Genomic DNA, 20730 nt, shown 5'->3' with positions numbered 1-20730 from the left:
CCCCTAAACCTCCGTCCACATCCTGACGCAGCGGTATCCTTGGTCAGTGAGATGGCGTCTGCCAGACCTAGGCCGTGCGGCACTCAAGGCGCACACACACGGACCACAGGCCGGGCTAGACTCCGGGCCGGACCATTACTGCGCTTTGGCACATGGGACGGGCGAGGGAATTTTTTTAATCTCAGCCTGAAATTCGCTCCCACGGGGAGTCAAACTCAGGACCTGAGAAGTGACGCCGGGCCACCTAACCGATTGAACTAGGCGCCCTTTGGCTAAACAGAGAAAAATACACCCTAATTAATTACTCCTCGGTATGTTAAATGCTGTCATAAACGACTTCCTTTACCAGTATGGAGGGAGTACACATGAATTAACTGGAATGATAAATTAAGTGAAACCTTATTCTATGACTCTACCCTGGTCATCGTTGTTAACTGGCTTAGCTAGAATTGTTGACTATTGCAATGATTCTTTTATTATTTTGAAGTCTTAAGCTGCTATGATAAGGCACGGCAGTTAGAATGTTAGATCGATTTTTGTTTAAGCAAGCACACCATTCTTGCAGTGATTCTTTTATAGAGGAAGTCTGAAACTGCTAATGAAGTTGGTAGTTCATCAGCATGTAGTAATTTAAGTAAGCAACGGGAGAAGTTGGAACAACCGGCCAGCAGCTACAGGAAGGTAGCAGTTCGCAAGTCTCTTCGCACCAGCTACCTTCTTCGCGCGTTTACACGTGCACGTGCATGCGCAGCAGAGCAGTGTACATACAATTGAAATGCAAGGCTGAATAATCGAGATGAAACAACCAGCTGGGGACGGTGTCGAGCCCGGGACACCGTGGCTTCTTCCTGCAGCTGCCAACAAGCCTGTTGTACGCGCATTGATCTAGCTATAACCTCGAAAGGTCACCATGGCCACCTCCTCGCCGATGTTCTCTCTCTTCTTGCTCCTCATCATGGCATCGTCGTCTTCAACCACCACCGTTCTTGCATCCAGCGGCGAAGACAGCGGCCTGACATAGTACCTTAGGACTAAGTGCGTGTTTGGGATTGTTCTACAAACTCTGTTTCACAAACTCTATCGTTGAGCAGCTCCACAAAAGACCTAGAGTCTGTGAAGCACCCTTTAGATGCTCTCACAAGTCCACCTTTTCTTCTCAAACGGAGTGCATGGAGTTGAACTTGTTTGGCTTAAAAAACATGGAGCGGAGCTGAAAAATATGGAATTGAGCCGTCCTAAACACCCCCTAAATGACTATACCATAGTAGTGCGACAAATATAGTGCCGTGCAAAGCATGGTTGAACTCCGAAAATATATTGGCTTCCAGAATTCAGATCCTTAGGCGATGGAGCGGAAGAAGCAAGTGGTTTAGCCATAGACTTGCCCTAGAACACAAATCATTAAAGAAAATACAAATGGGTTTAGAGTTAAGTAAGGTCCTGTTCGACTAGCTGAAAAAACGACTGATGTTGATGCTGATTTATTACGAGAGAAAAACAAGTCTCCCGAGTCCCGATGAGCCCTGTATGGCTGTATGGATTTTTCACATCGAAACGAAGTCCAGCCTACGACTCCCTGAACGGCCCACGGAGGCCCAATTGTGTAGGCCCTTCTATCGTGACGCCGCCGTCCCTGCTGCGTTCTGCCCCCAGGTGGCCCAGTTCTCCTTCCTTCCTTGCTGCGCACAGCGCGCCCCCTGTCCTGCGAAATCGCGAGCCGGCATGGACGAAGATGGGACGACGGGCAACTCGCCCGCCGCCGAGACATTCGATCCTGTTAGTTTCTCGCACGAACCACAACGGACCCTCCCTCTGATTTTCCTTCCGGCTGCAACTCCTGTTATCCGATTTGTGTTGATTTATCTGATGACGCGCTGTTGGGATTTGAGCAGGACCTGATTCACGCCATCTTCAAGCTGGTGTGGAGGCGGCGGGTGGGGAAGGGCGGCGGCGGCAATGAGGACATCGACGTCGAGGTGATTCGTTGGTCCCCCGTAACCTAGATGTTCAGGCTTTTTTACTGTCCCTTCACCTTCTACTGACCTGTGTGCTTTATTATTTTCTAATAATAATCGTCAGCCTGCTCCAGAGACCTCGAGGAGAAATCGGAGTACAACTGGTAAGAGAGTCCTTTCCTTCTTTAGTCTTTACTAGAGCTAGCGGCATGAAATGGCTTCCAGGAAGTACACGTGTTGGTGCAGCCAAATGGCATCCGTTTGCAAAGAACCTGTTAATGTTTCCCCAGTAGCTATTGTGTCCTCTTGCGCAACCAAGTGTAAGTACGAGTAAAGAAAAATGTGCTTAAACTTTTGTCTCCCAACATAGGTGTGCATAGCATATGCCCATTAGACAAAATTTTTGGTTACAAGTTATTTCCGAAATTACTAAGGGGTCTGCATAAATCCAATTCGTAGCAGATTTCTGTGTGGCAAGCCATGCACTTAACAGGTTTGATCAGTTATTCATCAACCACTCTTCCATTTGCTCTGATTAGTTGTTGTAACAGTAAACACTTATCTTTGCTCTGATTCGTAGTTGTAACAGTAAACACTTATCTTGTCACCTAGCACACACAAATTCTTTTAGCTTAGCACCACTTTCCTGTCCAAGTAGATGGCTTTTATACCTTCAAAGTGTGAGCTGTATTGCTACAGCAGATGTAGTATCATCTTATTGCCAATAGCTATATGAAGTGGGTAAGACAATTTTACATTGTTTGTCACCAATTGACTTGTGTAACCGCACCTACATGCCTCAAGCGTTCAAGGCTGTCTGCGCAAAGCACTGCTCCTTAGATTATGTAGAGTCTCATGTGTTACTTGGGCCTTGGGGGGCACCCATTTGAACATCGGCTGCAAGAAGTCCGTGCCAGCCACCGTAGGCCAGACAAAGATTTTATTTGCTTTGTTATCAAGTTTTAGCTTGGTTTGATTGTTAGGATTGGAACTGGGTTGTTAGACATGCACGTTGTTTGTTAGCTTGGATGGATTTGTAATGAGCAGCTCTATATATGAGGAATGACTGAACTGGGAAATCAAGCTTGAAAAGAGCCTCCTTCCCTGTGTTCCATCTAATGCAGCTCAAGGGCTCGAGTTGTTTCTCCAACCCCATCCCACATCATCATGAGTAGTGTTTTTTTTAGAAAAAAAAAGAACTTCCTGTTCTTTTGTCTAGATTGGAACTAGATGGTGTATGGTTCCCAGATACTATGTTAAAACCGGTTCCTAACTTTGGTATTTTTGGCCTTGTTATGTCTTAGTGGCTTAATTCTGCTTGTGACTCGAGGTAAGAGTTTCAGTAAGATGAAACTTGGTGAACAAATGGTGTTCTTTAACGAAAATGGCGGGACTCTTTAAAAAAAAACAAATATAAGAGATGAAGAATTGACACCACAAAGAGTTCGAAAGATGTATTTGACTCAATTATCGTCACCCTTTGGTTTCTAGTGGACAATATACAGTTGAAAGTAACTTCACTGAGTGCATGGTCCTTGTTCATGATATGCTAACATGATATGTTCACCTGACAGCCAATGCAAATGCTCTCAAAGTCAGCTGCGAACTTCTGCGAATATTTGTTACAGGTTTGCACCTCTGAAAAAATGCTGCATCACTACAAGCTAATTGATGTTGGGGAAGTAATTCCATTTCGGTAGTTTAACTGAAATTTCTCTTGCAGAGGCTATTCAACGCTCTGCTTTTATCGCTGAAGCGGAGGATGGTAGTGTCTTCGAACCCACCCACCTGGAGCGTGTGTTGCCACAACTGCTCTTAGACTTTTGAGGTACCCCATGGAGCTTCCAAAACTGTTTATCTGGGCGAATGCATTTATCCAAGCGTGTCTGGCATGAAAGGATAAAGAAGATGCCCGGATGCATCAGCGGAATCGTATGCCTGATCAATGTCTTGTCACGTGATATTAAAAAAAAAAATCAATGTCTTGTAAACACACGCAGCTTCTACATCGCTTTAAGAAATTGTTACAAATGCATTTCTTGGAATATTTTCGTGCTGTTATGGTATTTGACATAACAAAACACAGCCCAGCCGTCATCACCGCGCCTGGAGCTCAGAATCCAGGTGAAAAATATGTGAGCCTGCAGTATATTGTCTTGTTTGCTGTAACACGGACTCTAAAGCCTAAACTGATGACTATTTATAAGTATATCTAGAATCAACTCGACTCGTGCAACGCATAAAAGTGTATATTATACAGTAAAATTTTAGTTGCCTCTAGACCTCTAGTCAGCTCCTCTCTAGGTGCTGGTGGAACACAGGCGATGATGGGTAGGCCATAGCACTTCAGTTCGTGCGGTCGGTTCGCCGCGCCGTGGCGACGTGTTTGTGTGTGCCTTCGCCGGGGCGCTGGCAGCCTGCAGGCTGCAGGCTTTGCAACTAGAAGGGCCGTGGCCGGTGGCGGTGGCCGTGGCGTGGTAGTAGAACGCGTGCGGCGGCGGCACCCCCACCTGTCGAGACGAGGCTTCTCCAAGCCGCCACCGCAGCCGGCCGCTGCTCCCCCGGCTCTCTTATAACGGATTTTTTTTTCCCGACACGGCTGCCATCGCCATGTGCCTCGCCGCCGCATGCGCGTCCGCCTCCTCCCCCGCACGCCGCCTCTCGCCCTCCGCCTCCACCGCGCTCCCGCGCCGATTCATCCACAGCCTCCTCGGCGCCCCCACGAGGCCTTGCCCGCCGCCACCGCCCCTGCTGCGGCGCTGCTTCAAGTTCTACCATATGGCGGTCGCACGCTACCAACGACGCCCTGTCCCCCCTCCTTCCACCTCCGTTTCGTCTCTGAGCTCCCTTGGTCGTGGAATTTACCCGGATTATCTCGCACGGGCACCTGTTAAGTTGGTAGTGGCTGCAGTAAATTGGATGGCTGCACGGGTTAGGTTAAACCGATTAAGTGGAATTGAGTGGTAGGCTTAGTTTTGGAGGAACAAATTTGGAAACTGGCTTGCACTAGAATGAAGCTTGCTTTTGGTTACATGGCTTTTATACTCTAAGATTTGGTTTTGACTAAGTCCTAATAAAAAATGTAAAAAGTTCCCCTCTTGTTTGTGGGCAGCTGAAGATAGCCAGCTTGTGTCAAGTGTAGCAGAGGTGATGTATCTGAAGCTCACCTCTTGCCGCAACTTTCTGATACATAGGTATCCACAAATAATTTCTTAGGGTAATCCACAAAGAATTTTGGACGGGTCATTTGCTGCTTGCAAATATCTAGCTGCTCCATGGTAATTCTGAATACGGCAATGTGCTGTACAAGTGGACCAGATGAGGGGGTTCATGATCCTAGAGTTGAGCTAGCTGTATAAATACTGTTTTAGTGTGCACTTGTAGTTTGATGAGATTGTTGAATCTTCACAGAACTATTCTTATTCTTCAGGAGAAGCTTCATACAAACTTTTAGTTCCCCTGTGAAATGTCCAAGTAAATAGACATTTAACTTGTATTAATGTTAAAGGGCTTGATGCCACACTAGTCTTTTTGTTTCATTTATGCTTAATCTTTTTCTGTTATAAGAAAAGAAAGTTAATTCAAATTATCACTGTGATAGCCTGTTTATTGCTGCAATTCCATACTGTAGCCATACATATAAAGTGGAGTCTCACCGATTCTTGATTAACTTCCAGCAATATTGGACTCAACCATCACTGGACCGGAACAAAGTTCTGGTTGAGTACCTATAGCAGTATGGTGCTGTTAGAACTGATAAAGTGGCGGAATTAATGGAAACGATTGATAGAGCGCTATTTGTACCAGAGGGTACCCCTTACGTCGACAGTCCTATGCCTATTGGTTTCAATGCAACAATATCTGCTCCTCACATGCATGCAACCTGCTTAGAGCTATTGAAGGATCATTTGTAACCAGGAATGCATGCTCTGGATGTTGGATCAGGTCTGTTGCTGATACTTTAGCCATTTGCCAGTGTCCATCAGCAATTGCGGTTGAATAAATAGCTTGCTCTATTTTTTTTCTAATTGATGTCACAAATGCATTCCTGTCACATTGTAGGTAGCGGCTACCTGACAGCTTGTTTTGCCACGATGGTTGGACCAGAAGGTCGTGCAGTGGGAATTGAACACATTCCTGAGATTGTTGCTTCTTCTATTGAAAATGTGCAAAGAAGCGCTGCAGCTCCACTACTGAGGGATGGATCGCTCTCTTTTCATGTTACAGGTATGATGACTGGTTTATCTATAATATGCTGAGCTATTAATTTCATTAAGCAACAGTTTACACAGCCTTTAAAGCTTCTAAAGATTGTTATTTTCTTCAGTATGCATGTTATGATGAAGCAACGTTGGCTACTGTTGGTTCCTGTTTACTTGCTGGCATGCTATTTCAAAGTGTAGACAGTTTGCAGTACATTTTTTTTCTTTTTGGGATTCAGTCCGCGTGCTAGTACATGTCATTGTTGTGCCAAATGGCGAAATCAAGTTGTCTTCAAATGTAGACCTTTTTCATTATATATCCCGGTTCTGGAATTTTGTTCTTGATGCTCTAGCTAGAGAAACTTTGTTCTGTTGGGGCCAGCAAACTCTGAAATAACCTGGGGCTTAAGATGTCTGACTGCTCTCAAAACTGCAGATGGCAGGCTTGGTTTTCCAGACGTGGCACCCTATGATGCTATCCACGTTGGTGCAGCGGCACCCAAGATCCCTCAGCCTCTGCTTGATCAGCTAAAGCCTGGCGGCCGGATGGTCATACCGGTTGGCACCTATTTGCAGGACCTGCAGGTGGTCGACAAGAACACGGATGGATCAATCAGCATCCAGAAGGATGCGTCCGTGCGCTACGTCCCACTGACCAGCCGCTCCGCTCAGTTGCAGGACCCCTAAATAAGGTTCTCTATGCTCTGTACATATGATCGCTACGGCTTACCTGTTAATGTTTCTTCATCTGAATAGCTAGGTGGTCTTAGTTCGTTCATGTTCACGAACGACGTTGGTGAAAGTGTGGTTTCTGTAATAACAAGGATTGCTGCTAGCATGTTTCTGAATCAGGTGGTCGATGGATGATGTTTGAGCTTCTGAACTTTCATCTGTCCGCAGCTGAGCTAGTGCTGCAGTGTACATGTACAAACTAGCTCTGCATCAGTAGTGATTCTATAGATTGTATGTACATCCCAATGGTAGCACAGGTTCCGTCAATCAGGGTTTCACATTGGCTTGAAGTTCCTGTACGAGATAACTGCGTAGAACGGGCCGGAGCCCGCCACGCCGAACAGCCTCATCACGGCGTCCAGCGGCGAGGACGGCGACGACCCGCCGGCCGACCGCAACTTCCTGATCACCTCGGGCTGCGTGAACCCATCCACGCACTGGAAGTACTGCGTCACGAGCTGGACGCGGCTGTACGCCGTGCCGTCCCGCCACGCGCTGATGGCCTTCTCGTAGAACATCCGGTTGCTGAAGCTCACGATGCACACGCCCCCCGGCTTCAGCACCCGGAACATCTCCGCGAAGACCTGATTCATGCCAAATCGCCACTGCGATGATGCCAATAGGGAAAAACTGCCCCAACCCAAAGGCCATAGATGATCGATAAGTACCTTTTCAAGGGACTGCAGGTACTGCACGCTGACGGTGCAGAGCACAGCATCGAAGGTGCCACCCTCGAGCTCCAGCTGCTGGTCCTTGTTGAGGTCCTTGACGAAGAAGAAGTTATGAATTTAGACATTTTTATTATCAGTTTAATCCAGAAATATAACAGCAGCAGGTTTGTCATAGCATATATGTATATGTGTATATTTTTTATGAACGCTATAGTATGCATAGATTGATACAGTAATAATACAAAATACAGTAATCACAGAGATTAGACTGTACCCAGCGAAGGGTCTTATGCCGAGGGCATCGGAGGCTCCATTCGTACTAGTCGACATAGTGCGTTGATCGAAGTCGCGGACCACAGTCGATGTAGAAAGATGTTCGTAGTGCAGTCTCACGAACGGATCATCAGGAAGAAGACGCCTTAACGTTCCAGGGAGAGGACGGATCCAAGAGCGATCTCCAGGAAGAAGATGGACGAGCAGTCGTGGATCGCTCCAAAAAACTCAAAAACCTAATCGCCGCTCACCCCGTGCAGAATTCTCAAGCGGACGAGGGTTCTGGAGACACTTGCTCTTCTGCTCCTTCGTGCGTGCAGAGGTACAGGACGGAGAAATCAGAAGGCTGCTGATCTGTGTTTCCCTCGGGAGTGGTTACGAAAGATAGGGTCTGAACTGACGGAAGACCGAATATATGGCTGCTGACGGGGAAGAGAAGACGGGAAGCGGAAGCGGAAGGGACGGTAACTGACGCAGTCAGTTCGTCTCCACCATCAAGGAGCGAAACTCCCATGATAATGTGGATTTCAGTGGCAAAAGACTAGCCCCGCCCGCCTACCTCGGCATGGCCCGGTCGACGGCGGCGGCGGTGCGCGCGCGTGTGGCACGCCTTTATCCTTTTCTCAGCTTCTCAATTTAGATGAATAATTTTCAACCATATAAGTTGAGTCAGCGTTCAGTCAAAATCTCGAATGGTATTAAACCACTTAATATTACGCACCATAGAGTTTTATTTAATTCTTAAATATTATATGGGCCAAGCACATATTATATCCAACAATCCTCACCAAACTCTAGAGTTTGTAAAAAGTAGTCTTAGAACCACATTTCTTTTATATACCAGTGTTTCGATGGAGACTGTTAAGTTGAACATCCATCTAAAATAATAGTTTCACTCAGTCACAATTGAACAATGGACTAAGCCTTGATTTGACAGTTTTATGTGAGGTGAATGTCACTAAAGTCCTTAGCTGATACTGGGCAGCAAAAGATATCCTCTCTAGTTGAAGCATATAAGTCATACTTCAGTGCCTTTCATGAGTATTTAGAGTTACCCAAATCTCATAGACTGTGACCAGCAGTCTGACTCATATAGGTGTATTCCTCAAAAGATATTATGTAGGACAACATCTTTGCTTTGACAAGCCACTTGAAACACATTAAGGCAAAAGCCAGCCAGCCTTACAGAAAGGAAAGATATGCATCAGAAATGAGTCTTACTAAGAATCTTTCCTCATAATTTACTACTAGCTTGTTTCACCGTCTTACTTCACGGGATCTCCGATCACATAGAACAGATTATCACTATAGTAAATTTCAAGTGGGTCTCAAACACATCTCTCTCGATGTACTTTCTATCATATTGCGTGATAGACCCTTAGTGAACTGATCTACCAGATTGTTAGACGTGTGAACATAGTCCAACGCTATTACTCCAGAGTTTCTCAATTTCCTGATAGATTTTAGTCGTCTCTTAACATGCCTTGTGGACTTCATGTTGTCCTTAGAACTGTTAACCTTTGTAATCACAGTCTGGTTATCACAGTTCATAGAAATAGCCGGTATGGGTTTTTCAACAACCGGTAAATTCATAAGGAGATCACGAAGCCACTCAGCCTTAGATCCAGCAGTGTCTAATGCTGTGAGTTCTGCTTCTATTGGCCCCATTCGCTTGTCTGAAAAAAGAAGCAAAAACACTGTAGCGGCTGGTTGTGTGAGAGAGAAATACTGTAGCGGCTGGTTGATGAATAGTGCTGCTGTGAGGAGGAACCAGCCGGCTGGTCTAAAAACCAGCCAGCCGAACGGCACCATTGTAGACTTCGTTAAGATAGTCTGCTTGCAAGACTTCTAGGAAACAGCGCCACCTCCAAGCGAAAACACATATCCACTTGTGGCATAAAGCTCATCAACATCAGAAATCCAGTTGACATCACAGTAGCCTTCTAGCACTTTTGGATGTTCGGTATAACAAATACCATAGCTCATGGTCCCTTTTAGGTAGCATATTACTCTCTCAAGAGCACGCTAGTGATCATCTCCCGAGTTTGACACAAACCGGCTCAGCTTGCATACTGCAAATGAGATGTCTGGCCTTGTTGCACTAGCAAGATACATGAGCGAACCAATGATCTGAGAATATCTTAATTGATCCCTTACTATTCTTTGATTTTTCCTCAATAACACACTAGGGTCATAAGGTGTAGGAGCAGGTGTGCAGTCACTGAACCCAAAGCGACTTAACACCTTTTCCACATAATGGGTTTGTAACAAAGTTACCCCACCATCACCTTCTCTTAGAAGCTTGATATTAAGAATAACATCAGCCTCTCCCAAATCTTTCATCTCAAAATTATTAGTTAAAAATCCCTTCACCTCTTCGATCACTTTGAGGCTGGATCCAAAGATCAGTATGTCATCAACATATAAACACAAAATGACTCCTTCACCCCCACCATATCGACAGTACACATATTTGTCAGCTTCATTTATAATAAAGCCAACAGATGTTAAAGTTTTGTCAAACTTCTCATGCCATTGCTTAGGAGCTTGTTTTAGGCCGTATAATGACTTTAATAATTTACACACTTTGCCTTCTTGATCATTTGCCACAAACACATCCGGCTGATCCATATAGATCTCCTTCAACTCCTCGTTTAGAAAAGCTGTCTTAACATCCATTTGATGAACGATAAGACCATAAGAGGCTGCCAAGGAAAGAAAACTCGAATTGTGGTCAATCGGGCAACCGGTGAATAAGTATCAAAGAAATTCTTACCTTTCTTTTGAGTATAACCCTTGGCCACAAGCCTTGCCTTGTAACTCTCAATAGTACCATCAGACCTAAGCTTTTTCTTAAACACTCATTTGCATCCTATAGGCTTACACCCATAGGGATGATCAACAATTTTCCAAGTTCCATTAGACATAACAGAATCTATCTCACTCCATACTGCTTCCTTCTATAAGTCAGCATCAGAAGAAGAATATACCTCTTCAATGGCCGTTGGTGTGTCATCCACAAGGTACACAATATAGTCATCACCAAAAGACTTTGCAGTCATCTGCCTCTTGCTTTTCCTGGTGGCTATAGTGTCATCCTCCTCAGGATTTTGCACATAGGGTTTCTCAATTTGTTTTATCGGAGTAAAATTTTTATGCTCATGGGGAATTATAAATTCATAACCAGTTGTGCTAGGTGCATTTTTCATGGGAAACTCATTCTAAAAAAATGTAGCGTCTCTAAATTCTATGATAGTATCAACGGCCATCTCAGGAACACCAGAGTTTATAATTAGAAATCTATAACCTATGCTATGAATAGTATAACCAAAAAAGACACCATCAACAGTCTTTGGTCCAAGCTTTCGCTTTTTGTTTATTAGCACATTCACTTTTGCTAAACAACCCCAAGTTCGCAGGTAAGAGAGATTTAATCTCTTCTTCTCCCATTCCTCGAATGGTGTGATTTCTTTATTCTTTGTGGACACTCTATTCAGAACATGACATGCTGTCAAAATAGCCTCACCTCACAATTCCTTAGATAGTCCCACAGTCTCCAAAATGGCATTAACCAAATCAGTTAGAGTGCGGTTCTTTCTCTCTGCAATCTCATTGGACTGTGGTAAGTATGGTAGCGTCCTCTCATGAATAATTCCATGCACCGCGTAAAACTCAGAAAATTCATTTGAGAAATATTCTCCCCCGCGATCGGACCGCAAACGCTTGATTTTCTTTTCAAGTTGATTTTCTACCTCAGCTTTATAGACTTTAAAATAATGCAACGCTTCATGTTTTATTTTTAATAAATACATATAGCAAAATCTAGTGCAATCATCTATAAATGTCATGAAGTATCGCGCCTTTAGTCAATTCATCATTTATTTCGCATAAATCAAAATGAACGAGTTCTAATGGTGTCAAGTTCCTCGCCTCAACAGCCTTGTGAGGCTTGCGCGGTTGCTTTGATTGCACACACACCTGGCACTTAGAATATTTGACTAAGTTAAATTTCGAGATTAAATTTAGATTTGCAAGCCGCGTGAGACAGTCAAAATTAATGTGACAAAGTCATGAATACCATATATTTGACTCATCCGAAACAATAACATTGTTCACTACTTTATTACATACATCATCAAGCAAAGATAATCGGAACAAGCCTCTGCAATCATAATATTTTCCAACAAATGTTTCATGTCTCGACACAACACATTTATTGGACTCAAGCACAATTTTAAAGCCATCGCGACATATCTGAGAAGCGCTAACAAGATTCTTCTTGATAGAGGGGACATGCTGCACGTTCCTTAATAGCACCGTCTTTCCCGAAGTAAACTTCAGAACGACCGTACCAGCACTAAGAACACGCGCATGCGAACCGTTTCCCATCAGCAAGGCTCTACTCCTGCCGGCCTGATAGGAAATAAACAAAGAAACATCAGCACACACATGAATATTAGCACCACTATCCATCCACCACTCAGGTGAAAGACAAACTGAAAGAACAAATGATAAAGAATTATCATACCCAGATGTTTCTCTTCCAGTCTCGCTAATGACCACATTTGCTGATTTCTTTTCTTGCTTGTATTTACGGTCTGGGCACGCACTTGCCCAATGCTCATCACTCCCGTAAACAAAGCATCCTCCACCTTTCTTGTTGTTTTTCTTCTTAAACTGTGTGGTCTGCTTAGGCTTTGCATTATTGTTCTTTTGCATGTTCTTCTTCTTTTTATTACGAGATGCAAATGAGTTTTTTTCTACACCATATTGGCAGCGAAAGACTTAACTCCTTTTCTACGGTTGTCTTTTGCTCTCGCCCTCTCCTCAACATCAAGAGATCCAATAAGCTCAGCCACGCTAAACTCTTATCTCTTGTATTTTAGAGAAGTAGCAAAATCCCTCTAAAAAGGTGGTAACTTAGCGATTATACCGCCGGCCACAAACTTGTCGGGCAACAAACATGGGAAATATTCTAGTTCCTTTGCCAGCGCCTTTATCTCATGAGCCTATTCGACCACAGAATGATTTTCAACCATTTTGTAGTCATACAGCTACTCCATAAGGTACAGCTCACTACCAGTATCAGAAACCCCAAACTTTGCCTCAAGAGCATCCCATAATTCTTTGCCTGATGTGCAAGATATGTAGTTTTTCTCATACTTGGGATGGAGTACACTAATCACGGCGTCTCGAAATAGGTTATCGGTAGCCAAGAACTTTTGCTCCTCCCTAGGAGTAAACTGTTCAGGCTTCCCATGTGCGGCGCGATAGCAGTTCATCGCAGTCAACCACAATACCATCTTTGCACGCCATATCATAAAATTATTGCCATCAAAATTATTCGGCTTCAAAGCGGCAGCAAATATTATTAGGTTTTTGGATTGTTAGGAATTTAGGCATTTTCATTATCAGTTTAATCCAGAAATATAGCAGCAGCAGGTTTATGACAGCATATATGTGCATGTGTATATTTTTTATGAACGCTACAACATACATAGATGACATACTGATTGATACAGTAAGAATACAAAATACAGTAATCATAGAGATTAGACTGTACCCAGCGGAGGGTCCTATGCCGAGGGCATCGAAGGCTCCATTCGCACTAGTCGACATAGTATATTGCTCGAAGTCGCAGACCACAGTCGATGCAGGAAGATGTTCGCAGTGCAGTCCTACGAACGGATCACCAGGAAGAAGATACCTTGACGTTCCAGGGAGAGGACGGATCCAAGAGCGATCTCCAAGAAGAAGATGGACGAGTAGTCGTGGATCGCTCCCTAAAAACCTAATAGCCGCTCACCCCGTGCAGGATTCTCAGGCGGACGAGGGTTTCAGAGGCACCTGCTCTCCTGTTCCTCCGTGCGCGTAAAGGTACGAGACGAGAAAATCAGAAGGCTACTGTCGGGTACCATGAGAAGGGGCCCCCTAAGCAACAACCGAAAAAATCGCTTAGACCCCGTCAAAACCAATGCCAAGAGACGAACCATTGGCTAACCCCCGGTCTCGTCCGAGGCCACCGGCTCTCCGCCTCGCCTGAGGCCTCGCACGAAAGGACTCGGATGGGAAACCGATTCTCCGTCTCGCCCGAGGCCCCGTGCGTACAGCCTCGGACGAGATGTCGATTCTCCATCTCGCTCAAAGCCGGCTCGGCAATAACCCATCGCCTCTGCCTCGACTGATCTCCCCGGCAGAGCGTCGCGTCCCATTAATGCGACCAATCACTCCCGCGATATCAGCTGGATGACGGCTCGACACTGTAGAGCGACCGACGAGATGGGAAGTCACATCAACGCCATACCGTCCAGGACAGGACAGGGCAGAGGTTACCGACCACTGTGCTCTGGTGCTGTGCCCAGGACCGGCGCCCGCACTACACTGTGCTACCTAACCCCTACCCCAGGAACAACGCGGCGTGGGAAGTCAAGTCTGGATCACAATAGCATCGGAATCAGTGTACGGGACCAACTGCTCCTTCCAAGCCTCGGCAATCTACTTCAGGGTCTCGGTAGCCTCGGGATTCGCGCCCGTCGAGCCCCCCACGATAGCTTGGCCTCGGCACCAACTAAGCCTCGGCTCTCTACACGATCAACACGCAGCGACCGGCACGTCGCCCGCCATGCTCTACGTCTAGCTATCACTGGAGCTCCCACGTCGTACAGGATCATGTGTGACCGACGCATTGCTCCAGTGCGTTAAGGACAAGGACCGCTCCGTCGACCATGCCATCACAGTGACGAGCTACAGGGCTCGGAAACACCACCTCCGCTCATGGGACGTCGCGTAGTGAATGCATATATCACCCCTGTCCCCCCTTCAACTATAAAAGGGAGAGACCGGGACCGTTTCTAGAGGGACGAGGAGAATCATACGCTTACTATTAGGTCTACGCCCACGCGACGAACTCACGCATAAACGCCTAGACGAACACGCGCTTCCCCGTTGCTGGAGATCAACATCTCAAGCAAACCACACCACCCACACATAGAGACCTGGGACTAGCTCCCTCTCTCGCCCTGCTTGTAAACTCCTACTACGAGTACCTCGGTGCAAGGAATATAAGATCGATCTCTCAGACTGGACGTAGGGCACCTATTGCCTGAATCAGTATAAACCTTGTGTATCTTTGTATCACCATCCGGGATTGAAAACACGCAGTACAAATTTACTAGTTGGTTGAGGGCTCGCCGGTCCAAAACACCGACAGCTACTGATCTGTGGTTCTCTCGGGAGTGGTTACGAAAGATGGGGTCTGGACTGACGGAAGATTGGATATATGGCTGTTGACGGGGAAGAGAAGACGAAGGCAGCGGAGAATCCCAGGAGACGGGAAGTGAAAGCGGAAGGGACGGTAACTGACGCAGTCAGTTCGCCTCCACCATCAAGAAGCGAAACTCCCATGATAATGTGGATTTAAGTGGCAAAAGACTGGCCACGCCCGCCCGCCTGCCCCGGCCCGGCCCACGCTCGCGCCCACGGCCCGGCCGGCGGCGGCGGCGGCGCGCGCGCGTGTGGCACGCCTTTATCATTTTCTTAGCTTTTCAATTTAAATGAATAATTTTCAACCATATAAGCTGAGTCAGCGTTCAGTCAAAATTCCGTATGATATTAAATCATACGACGCCTAATGTTACGTACCATAAAGTTTTATTTAATTATTAAATATTATATGGGCGGCCCATGTTATAGGGAACCGAAGTAGTCCAGGCGCGGGTTCCTGGCGAGCTCCTGCGCGTTGAGACCGTGGCCGACGACGCGCCGGAACTGGACCACCGGCGGCAGGTGGCTGACCCAGGAGCTCATGAGGTCCAGCACGTCCCACCCCGCGCGGAGGCGGTCCCGGTAGAGGCCCGTGAGCGTGACGATGAAGCCGTCGTCCACGTGCGTCACGAGGCGCGGGAACGCGTAGAAGTCGCGGTCCGGCCGCGGGTCCAGCTTCGCTCGGCCCTCGGGCGAGAGCACCAGGCGCGGTGGACGGCGAGGGCTGGGCGTCGTTGGAGCATCGTGGCGCGGCACGGAGCGGGCGCCGCGATGAGTGCAGCAGTTGTGGCGGAGTGCACAGCATGGTCGCGTGGAGCGTGCGGGCCCACCCATTGCACGCTTGGAGTGCTGTTTTTATCATTATCATCATATCTTGTCGACCTTTTCTTTCTTTTTGAAAAAAGTTATTATCTGGTAGAATAATTGAGTGCCCACGTTTTATCAGAAGTGCACCTATAAATAAGCACCATATGTGATTTAATTTTCTTAATCATGAAAAAATAGGCTGAATTTCGACTCCCCCCAAGAAGAAAAAATGGGTGCTTCTTGCCCTGGGTAACCAGCAGGATGGGCATTGTGTGTGCGCGCGCGTTTACAGATATGCTCCGTGTCACACGATCGATAGATAAATCGTCTCTCACCCGTGTGGCCATGGAAATTCCGAGGGTGCGATTCCTGCGACTGGTCGACGGCGACGCGAGAGAGAAGGGCCCCGCGTGGAAGACCCGAGGTGCTCCCGAGCGCCGGCGCCGGCGCCGGCGCCGGTTTGCAGCTGCGGCGGGGAGACCAGGAGACCCGACAGCTTCGAGATCGTTCTGGGTCTCTCTCCTCCCCCTGCCTTCGCGTTCCGCACGTCTCAGACTCTCAGCCACGCGGCCATGCGCCCACAGGCCACAACCCACAAAACCCACTACTGTACTAGCTTATCATCACACGCGGGACTGCCGGAGTTCAACGTCTGACGCGTTTCCTACGTGGTGCTGACGAGGCTGCTCATGTTGGCCTCGCGCCCGCCGTGCTCGCTCTCGCTGTCGCTCCCGTCGCCGTCGTATAAGACATCGCGCTGCTGCTGCCACCGCGGTCGCAGACTCCTCCTCCTCCGCAGAGCAATGCTGGGAGCCTGCCAGGACCTCAGCACCATCACGCCCACGCTGCGGCAGCAGAGTATGGCGCAGCTCGAGCGCGGGTCCCTGCTGGTTGGCGGGCGCGAGCTCCTCGTCCGCGCCCCGCCCAACGTCACGCTACGGCCAGCCGGTGCCGGCGTCGCCGACGACGAGGCCGCCGCCGCCTCGGGCGCCGCGTTCCTCGGAGCCAGGGCGGCGGCGGCGTCCAGCCGCCACGTGTTCTCCGTCGGAAACCTGGCTAGGTAAGTCAGTCATAGTACTCGTGTCCTGCGTGCAAGAACGCGACGCGCTGGCGGGCGGGGGCGCCTGTGCCACCGATTCGATTTGTGACTGATGGTTTGTTCTTGGATCGGTGGCCTCGCAGTGGGTGGAGGTGGCTGTCACTGTTCAGGTTCAAGATCTGGTGGATGATGCCGGCCACGGGCGCCGGCGCGGCGGCTGTGCCGGCGGAGACGCAGATGCTGCTTCTGGAGTCCACGAGCGAGGTGGGTTCTGCGGCCGCGACGGAGCATGGATCACTGTACGCGCTGATGCTGCCGGTTCTTGACGGCGGCTTCCGGGCCAGCCTCCAGGGGAGCCCCGAGGACGAGCTCCAGTTCTGCTTCGAGAGCGGTGAGCTTTGTCTGCTGCCATCTGATGAAATTTGAAACTTTAAGTACTCCATCCGTCGATCGCATCAAAATGTGCAAAACTTGGGATTTTGATTGGAATTTCTGAGAGAGGAAATGCTGGACTGTTGGTAGGTGATCCTGATGTCCAGACGATGGAAGCAGTTGATGCAGTGTTCATCAATTCAGGGGACAACCCCTTCAAGCTTCTGAAGGAATCCATCAAGTAATGCCATTCTCTTACACAAGTCCTAAAATAACACTCCTCTTATACTTGTACTTGCTTAGGCACAGTCGATAAAAAAGAAGTCCTAAAATACCACATGGACATGGTCTTTTCAACAATTGGATTAATTGTTCAACTTCTTCATTTAGGATGGTGTCCAAGATCAAAGGAACTTTCAGTCATATAGAGGACAAGGAGGTAAAATTATGCTCATTTCACCTGATTTGGTAATATTGCTTCTTGAGAAGCTTTTCATTCTTCTCTTTTTTCTCATGCCTTGTTTAAATTCATCACAAAATATCAGATTCCTTCAAATTTGGACTGGTTTGGGTGGTGCACTTGGGATGCATTTTACAAAGCTGTGAACCCAAGTGGGATTGAGGAGGGCCTTCAAAGGTTTGCAAGAACAAGTGTTTCACTTGGAATACACACTAAGAAGAGTATCTTTTGCCTCCTTTTCATAGCTATCACTTGCTGATAAAGTGATAATGCATTTCTTGTCCTACAGTCTGTGTGAAGGTGGTGTGCCACCAAGGTTTCTGATTATAGATGATGGTTGGCAAGAAACAGTTGACGAATTCAAGGAAGCGGACGAAGCCATCCGTGAGCAGGCCGTGTTAGTGTTCCATCCTTTGGTAACCCATAAAAGTGTGCACAGGGTGAGGGTCGGTTCCTGATTTGTATTGTAATTATGCCAGATTTGCGCATAGGCTGACTGATCTGAAGGAGAACCATAAGTTCAGGGGAGAAACCTGCAAGAATCTTGGGGACCTCATTAAGAAGATAAAAGAAAAACATGGAGTCAAGTAATTGTTTTTTTTGTCAAAGTACTTGTTCTATGATGATTTAATCTTCATACTATTTTTGGCTGATTAAAATGCAATGCATGAAACCATAGGTGCGTCTACATGTGGCATGCTTTACTTGGATATTGGGGAGGCATCTTAGCAACATCTGATGCGATGAAGAAGTATAATCCAAAGCTTGTTTACCCAGTCCAATCGCCGGGTAATGTTGCGAACCTGAGGGATATTGCCATGGACAGCTTGGAGAAATTTGGAGTGGGCATCATTGATCCTGACAAGATATATGAGTTCTACAATGATCAGCACAGCTACCTTTCTAGTGTGGGTGTGGATGGCGTGAAGGTTGATGTTCAGAACGTGTTGGAAACTCTTGGATGCGGATTTGGTGGTCGTGTTGCAGTAACTCGAAAGTATCAGCAGGCTCTTGAGGAATCCATTGCCCAGAACTTCAAAACAAACAACCTAATCTGCTGCATGAGTCACAATTCAGACAGCATCTTTAGGTAGCATATTTCTAGCTGTGGAAAATATGAGCTACTGTGTAGATAGAATCTGATATAATTCTTGGTTGTTTTCTAGTGCCTTGAAGAGTGCAGTTGCTAGAGCCTCAGAAGATTTCATGCCTCGGGAACCAACACTGCAAACTCTGCACATCGCTTCTGTGGCATTCAATAGCCTATTGTTGGGAGAAATCTTCATACCTGACTGGGATATGTTCCATGTGAGATTTTGACATCTCGAGCAGTATATTTAGGCTCGTTTCTATACTTCAGTAGCAGCTAATTTTCATTTTCCTTGTGAAGAGCAAGCATGAATCAGCGGAATTTCACGGAGCAGCTAGAGCCCTGAGTGGAGGTGGTGTTTATGTCAGGTAGTTTTGTGTAGATCATTTACTTCTATCTTCTAGTTATTTTCTTGTGGTTGCTTTTAACTCAAGCACACGAGTTTACCATGCATGTATATTTGTTGTGATATGCAGCGACAAACCCGGGGTGCATGATTTCAGTGTTCTAAAAAAGCTTGTTCTACCAGACGGCTCGATTCTAAGAGCAAGGTATGCTGGTCGTCCTACACGTGATTGTCTGTTCACTGACCCAGTCATGGATGGCAAAAGGTATGAGCACGAATATAGCTTTACCATTTTTTTTTGCTACTAAGTTGTTCCTTATAGCATACTAATCTGTGAATTCTTCTGCAGTCTGCTGAAGATATGGAACTTGAACAATTTCACTGGTGTCATTGGAGTGTTCAATTTTCAGGGAGCTGGACAGTGGGTTTGGCCAGTGAAAGAAACTGCTTATGTTCCTATCAACATAAACATCACTGGTCAGCTCTCACCGTCCGATGTAGAATCTCTCGAGGAGATAGGTGGTGATAATTGGAATGGAGAGACTGCAGTATATGCTTTCGGTTCATGTAAATATTGTTGGCCGACTGTTTCTTTCTAACAATCCCATCTTATCACTATACCATCGGTGACTGATTAGCCCTCTATTTTGTCTTCCAGGTTCTCTTTCAAGGCTTCAGAAGCACCAAAGTTTGGAGGTTTCACTGTCTACTATGGCATGTGAGATTTACAACATTTCACCAATAAAGGTCAGACGTCAGATTAATTTCCACTCGCCTTCCTTCTTACATGTATTCCACATTGTAAATATCATGTTTTTACAGAAATTTTTTGTTTCTTACACCAGATTTTCGGCGAAGTCGTTCAGTTTGCGCCTCTTGGACTGATCGACATGTTCAACTCTGGTGGTGCACTTGACAATGTTTCAAGCGTTGCAGATTTTTCAGCTACGACAATTCATATCAAATGCCGAGGACCAGGGCGGTTTGGGGCGTATTCAGCCACCAGGCCGGAGCTTTGTAGAGTTGATGAAAACGAAGTGGAGTTCACTCATGCAAAGGATGGCCTGCTGACCTTTTATCTCCTCCCTTCTTCCTCCCAGGACAACCTGAGACACGTTGAGATTGTGTACAGAGCTTCATGAACGACATTTACCCTTATGATTCTTATCCAGCATCTAATTTCTGCCGTGCTCGTCAGTAACCAGTCACACGTGCACATTGAGATGATGTTCCAAAGAAGCCTTGTTCTTGTTGGATTTGATTGTGTATGCTGTGCTGAAAATTTCTGTTTTATATGATTGTCGTGCTGCCATTGTTTTAGATAAAGGATGGACATGGTATAAGAACTATAGAGAGCAATTTTGAACCTGAATGCTGTCATGCTGTCCCAACGTGAACCTGTGATACGGTGCTGTATCACTCGCTACCGGGATAGAGGTTATTTCTCACAGCTCTACCTCCGTTCTCAAATAAATCAATTATTTAGTCGAACCTTTTTAAGTTTGATTAAATTAGTACAA

At 46.6% G+C, this 20730-nt stretch overlaps 5 protein-coding genes across 6 annotated transcripts; 3 read left to right on the top strand and 2 right to left on the bottom strand.

The window, feature by feature from the left end:
• The first annotated feature begins 1653 nt into the window (after positions 1–1653).
• Positions 1654–4023, top strand: LOC136490627 (protein MHF2 homolog). Its single transcript, XM_066486836.1, has 5 exons — positions 1654–1776; positions 1893–1976; positions 2080–2119; positions 3530–3583; positions 3679–4023. The coding sequence occupies exons 1-5, from the start codon at positions 1723–1725 to the stop codon at positions 3780–3782; spliced, it is 336 nt and encodes a 111-aa protein (XP_066342933.1). The 5' UTR covers positions 1654–1722; the 3' UTR covers positions 3783–4023.
• Positions 4024–4933: 910 nt separating this feature from the next.
• On the top strand, positions 4934–6846 carry LOC136493144 (protein-L-isoaspartate O-methyltransferase-like). Of its 2 annotated transcripts, none has more exons than XM_066489194.1 (3): positions 4934–5900; positions 6063–6182; positions 6594–6846. In XM_066489194.1, the coding sequence occupies exons 1-3, from the start codon at positions 5876–5878 to the stop codon at positions 6842–6844; spliced, it is 396 nt and encodes a 131-aa protein (XP_066345291.1). In that variant the 5' UTR covers positions 4934–5875; the 3' UTR covers positions 6845–6846. The 2 variants fall into 2 exon arrangements, with proteins under 2 accessions (XP_066345291.1, XP_066345290.1); XM_066489193.1 differs by having other exon boundaries at positions 6018–6182.
• Positions 6847–6934: 88 nt separating this feature from the next.
• Positions 6935–7657, bottom strand: LOC136493146 (uncharacterized). Its single transcript, XM_066489195.1, has 2 exons — positions 7558–7657; positions 6935–7494 (listed from the first exon to the last, which is right to left on the bottom strand). The coding sequence occupies exon 2, from the start codon at positions 7480–7482 to the stop codon at positions 7165–7167; it is 318 nt and encodes a 105-aa protein (XP_066345292.1). The 5' UTR covers positions 7483–7494; positions 7558–7657; the 3' UTR covers positions 6935–7164.
• Positions 7658–15519: 7862 nt separating this feature from the next.
• Positions 15520–15930, bottom strand: LOC136491984 (uncharacterized). The gene has a single exon (XM_066488163.1). It carries the CDS (start codon positions 15928–15930, stop codon positions 15520–15522), a length of 411 nt encoding a protein of 136 aa, XP_066344260.1.
• Positions 15931–16322: 392 nt separating this feature from the next.
• LOC136490800 (probable galactinol--sucrose galactosyltransferase 2) lies at positions 16323–20701 on the top strand. The gene is made up of 14 exons (XM_066486991.1): positions 16323–16963; positions 17086–17333; positions 17465–17555; positions 17705–17753; positions 17860–17951; positions 18064–18171; positions 18254–18361; positions 18454–18864; positions 18941–19082; positions 19165–19232; positions 19341–19475; positions 19560–19777; positions 19869–19957; positions 20056–20701. Exons 1-14 carry the CDS (start codon positions 16593–16595, stop codon positions 20350–20352), a joined length of 2427 nt encoding a protein of 808 aa, XP_066343088.1. The 5' UTR covers positions 16323–16592; the 3' UTR covers positions 20353–20701.
• The last annotated feature ends 29 nt before the right edge of the window (positions 20702–20730 follow it).

Source organism: Miscanthus floridulus, chromosome 11, assembly GCF_019320115.1.
Source record: "Miscanthus floridulus cultivar M001 chromosome 11, ASM1932011v1, whole genome shotgun sequence".
NCBI classification, from domain to species: domain Eukaryota; kingdom Viridiplantae; phylum Streptophyta; class Magnoliopsida; order Poales; family Poaceae; genus Miscanthus; species Miscanthus floridulus.
The sequence above is the reverse complement of the archived record's forward strand: the minus strand, read 5'-3'. Positions and strand labels throughout refer to the sequence as shown.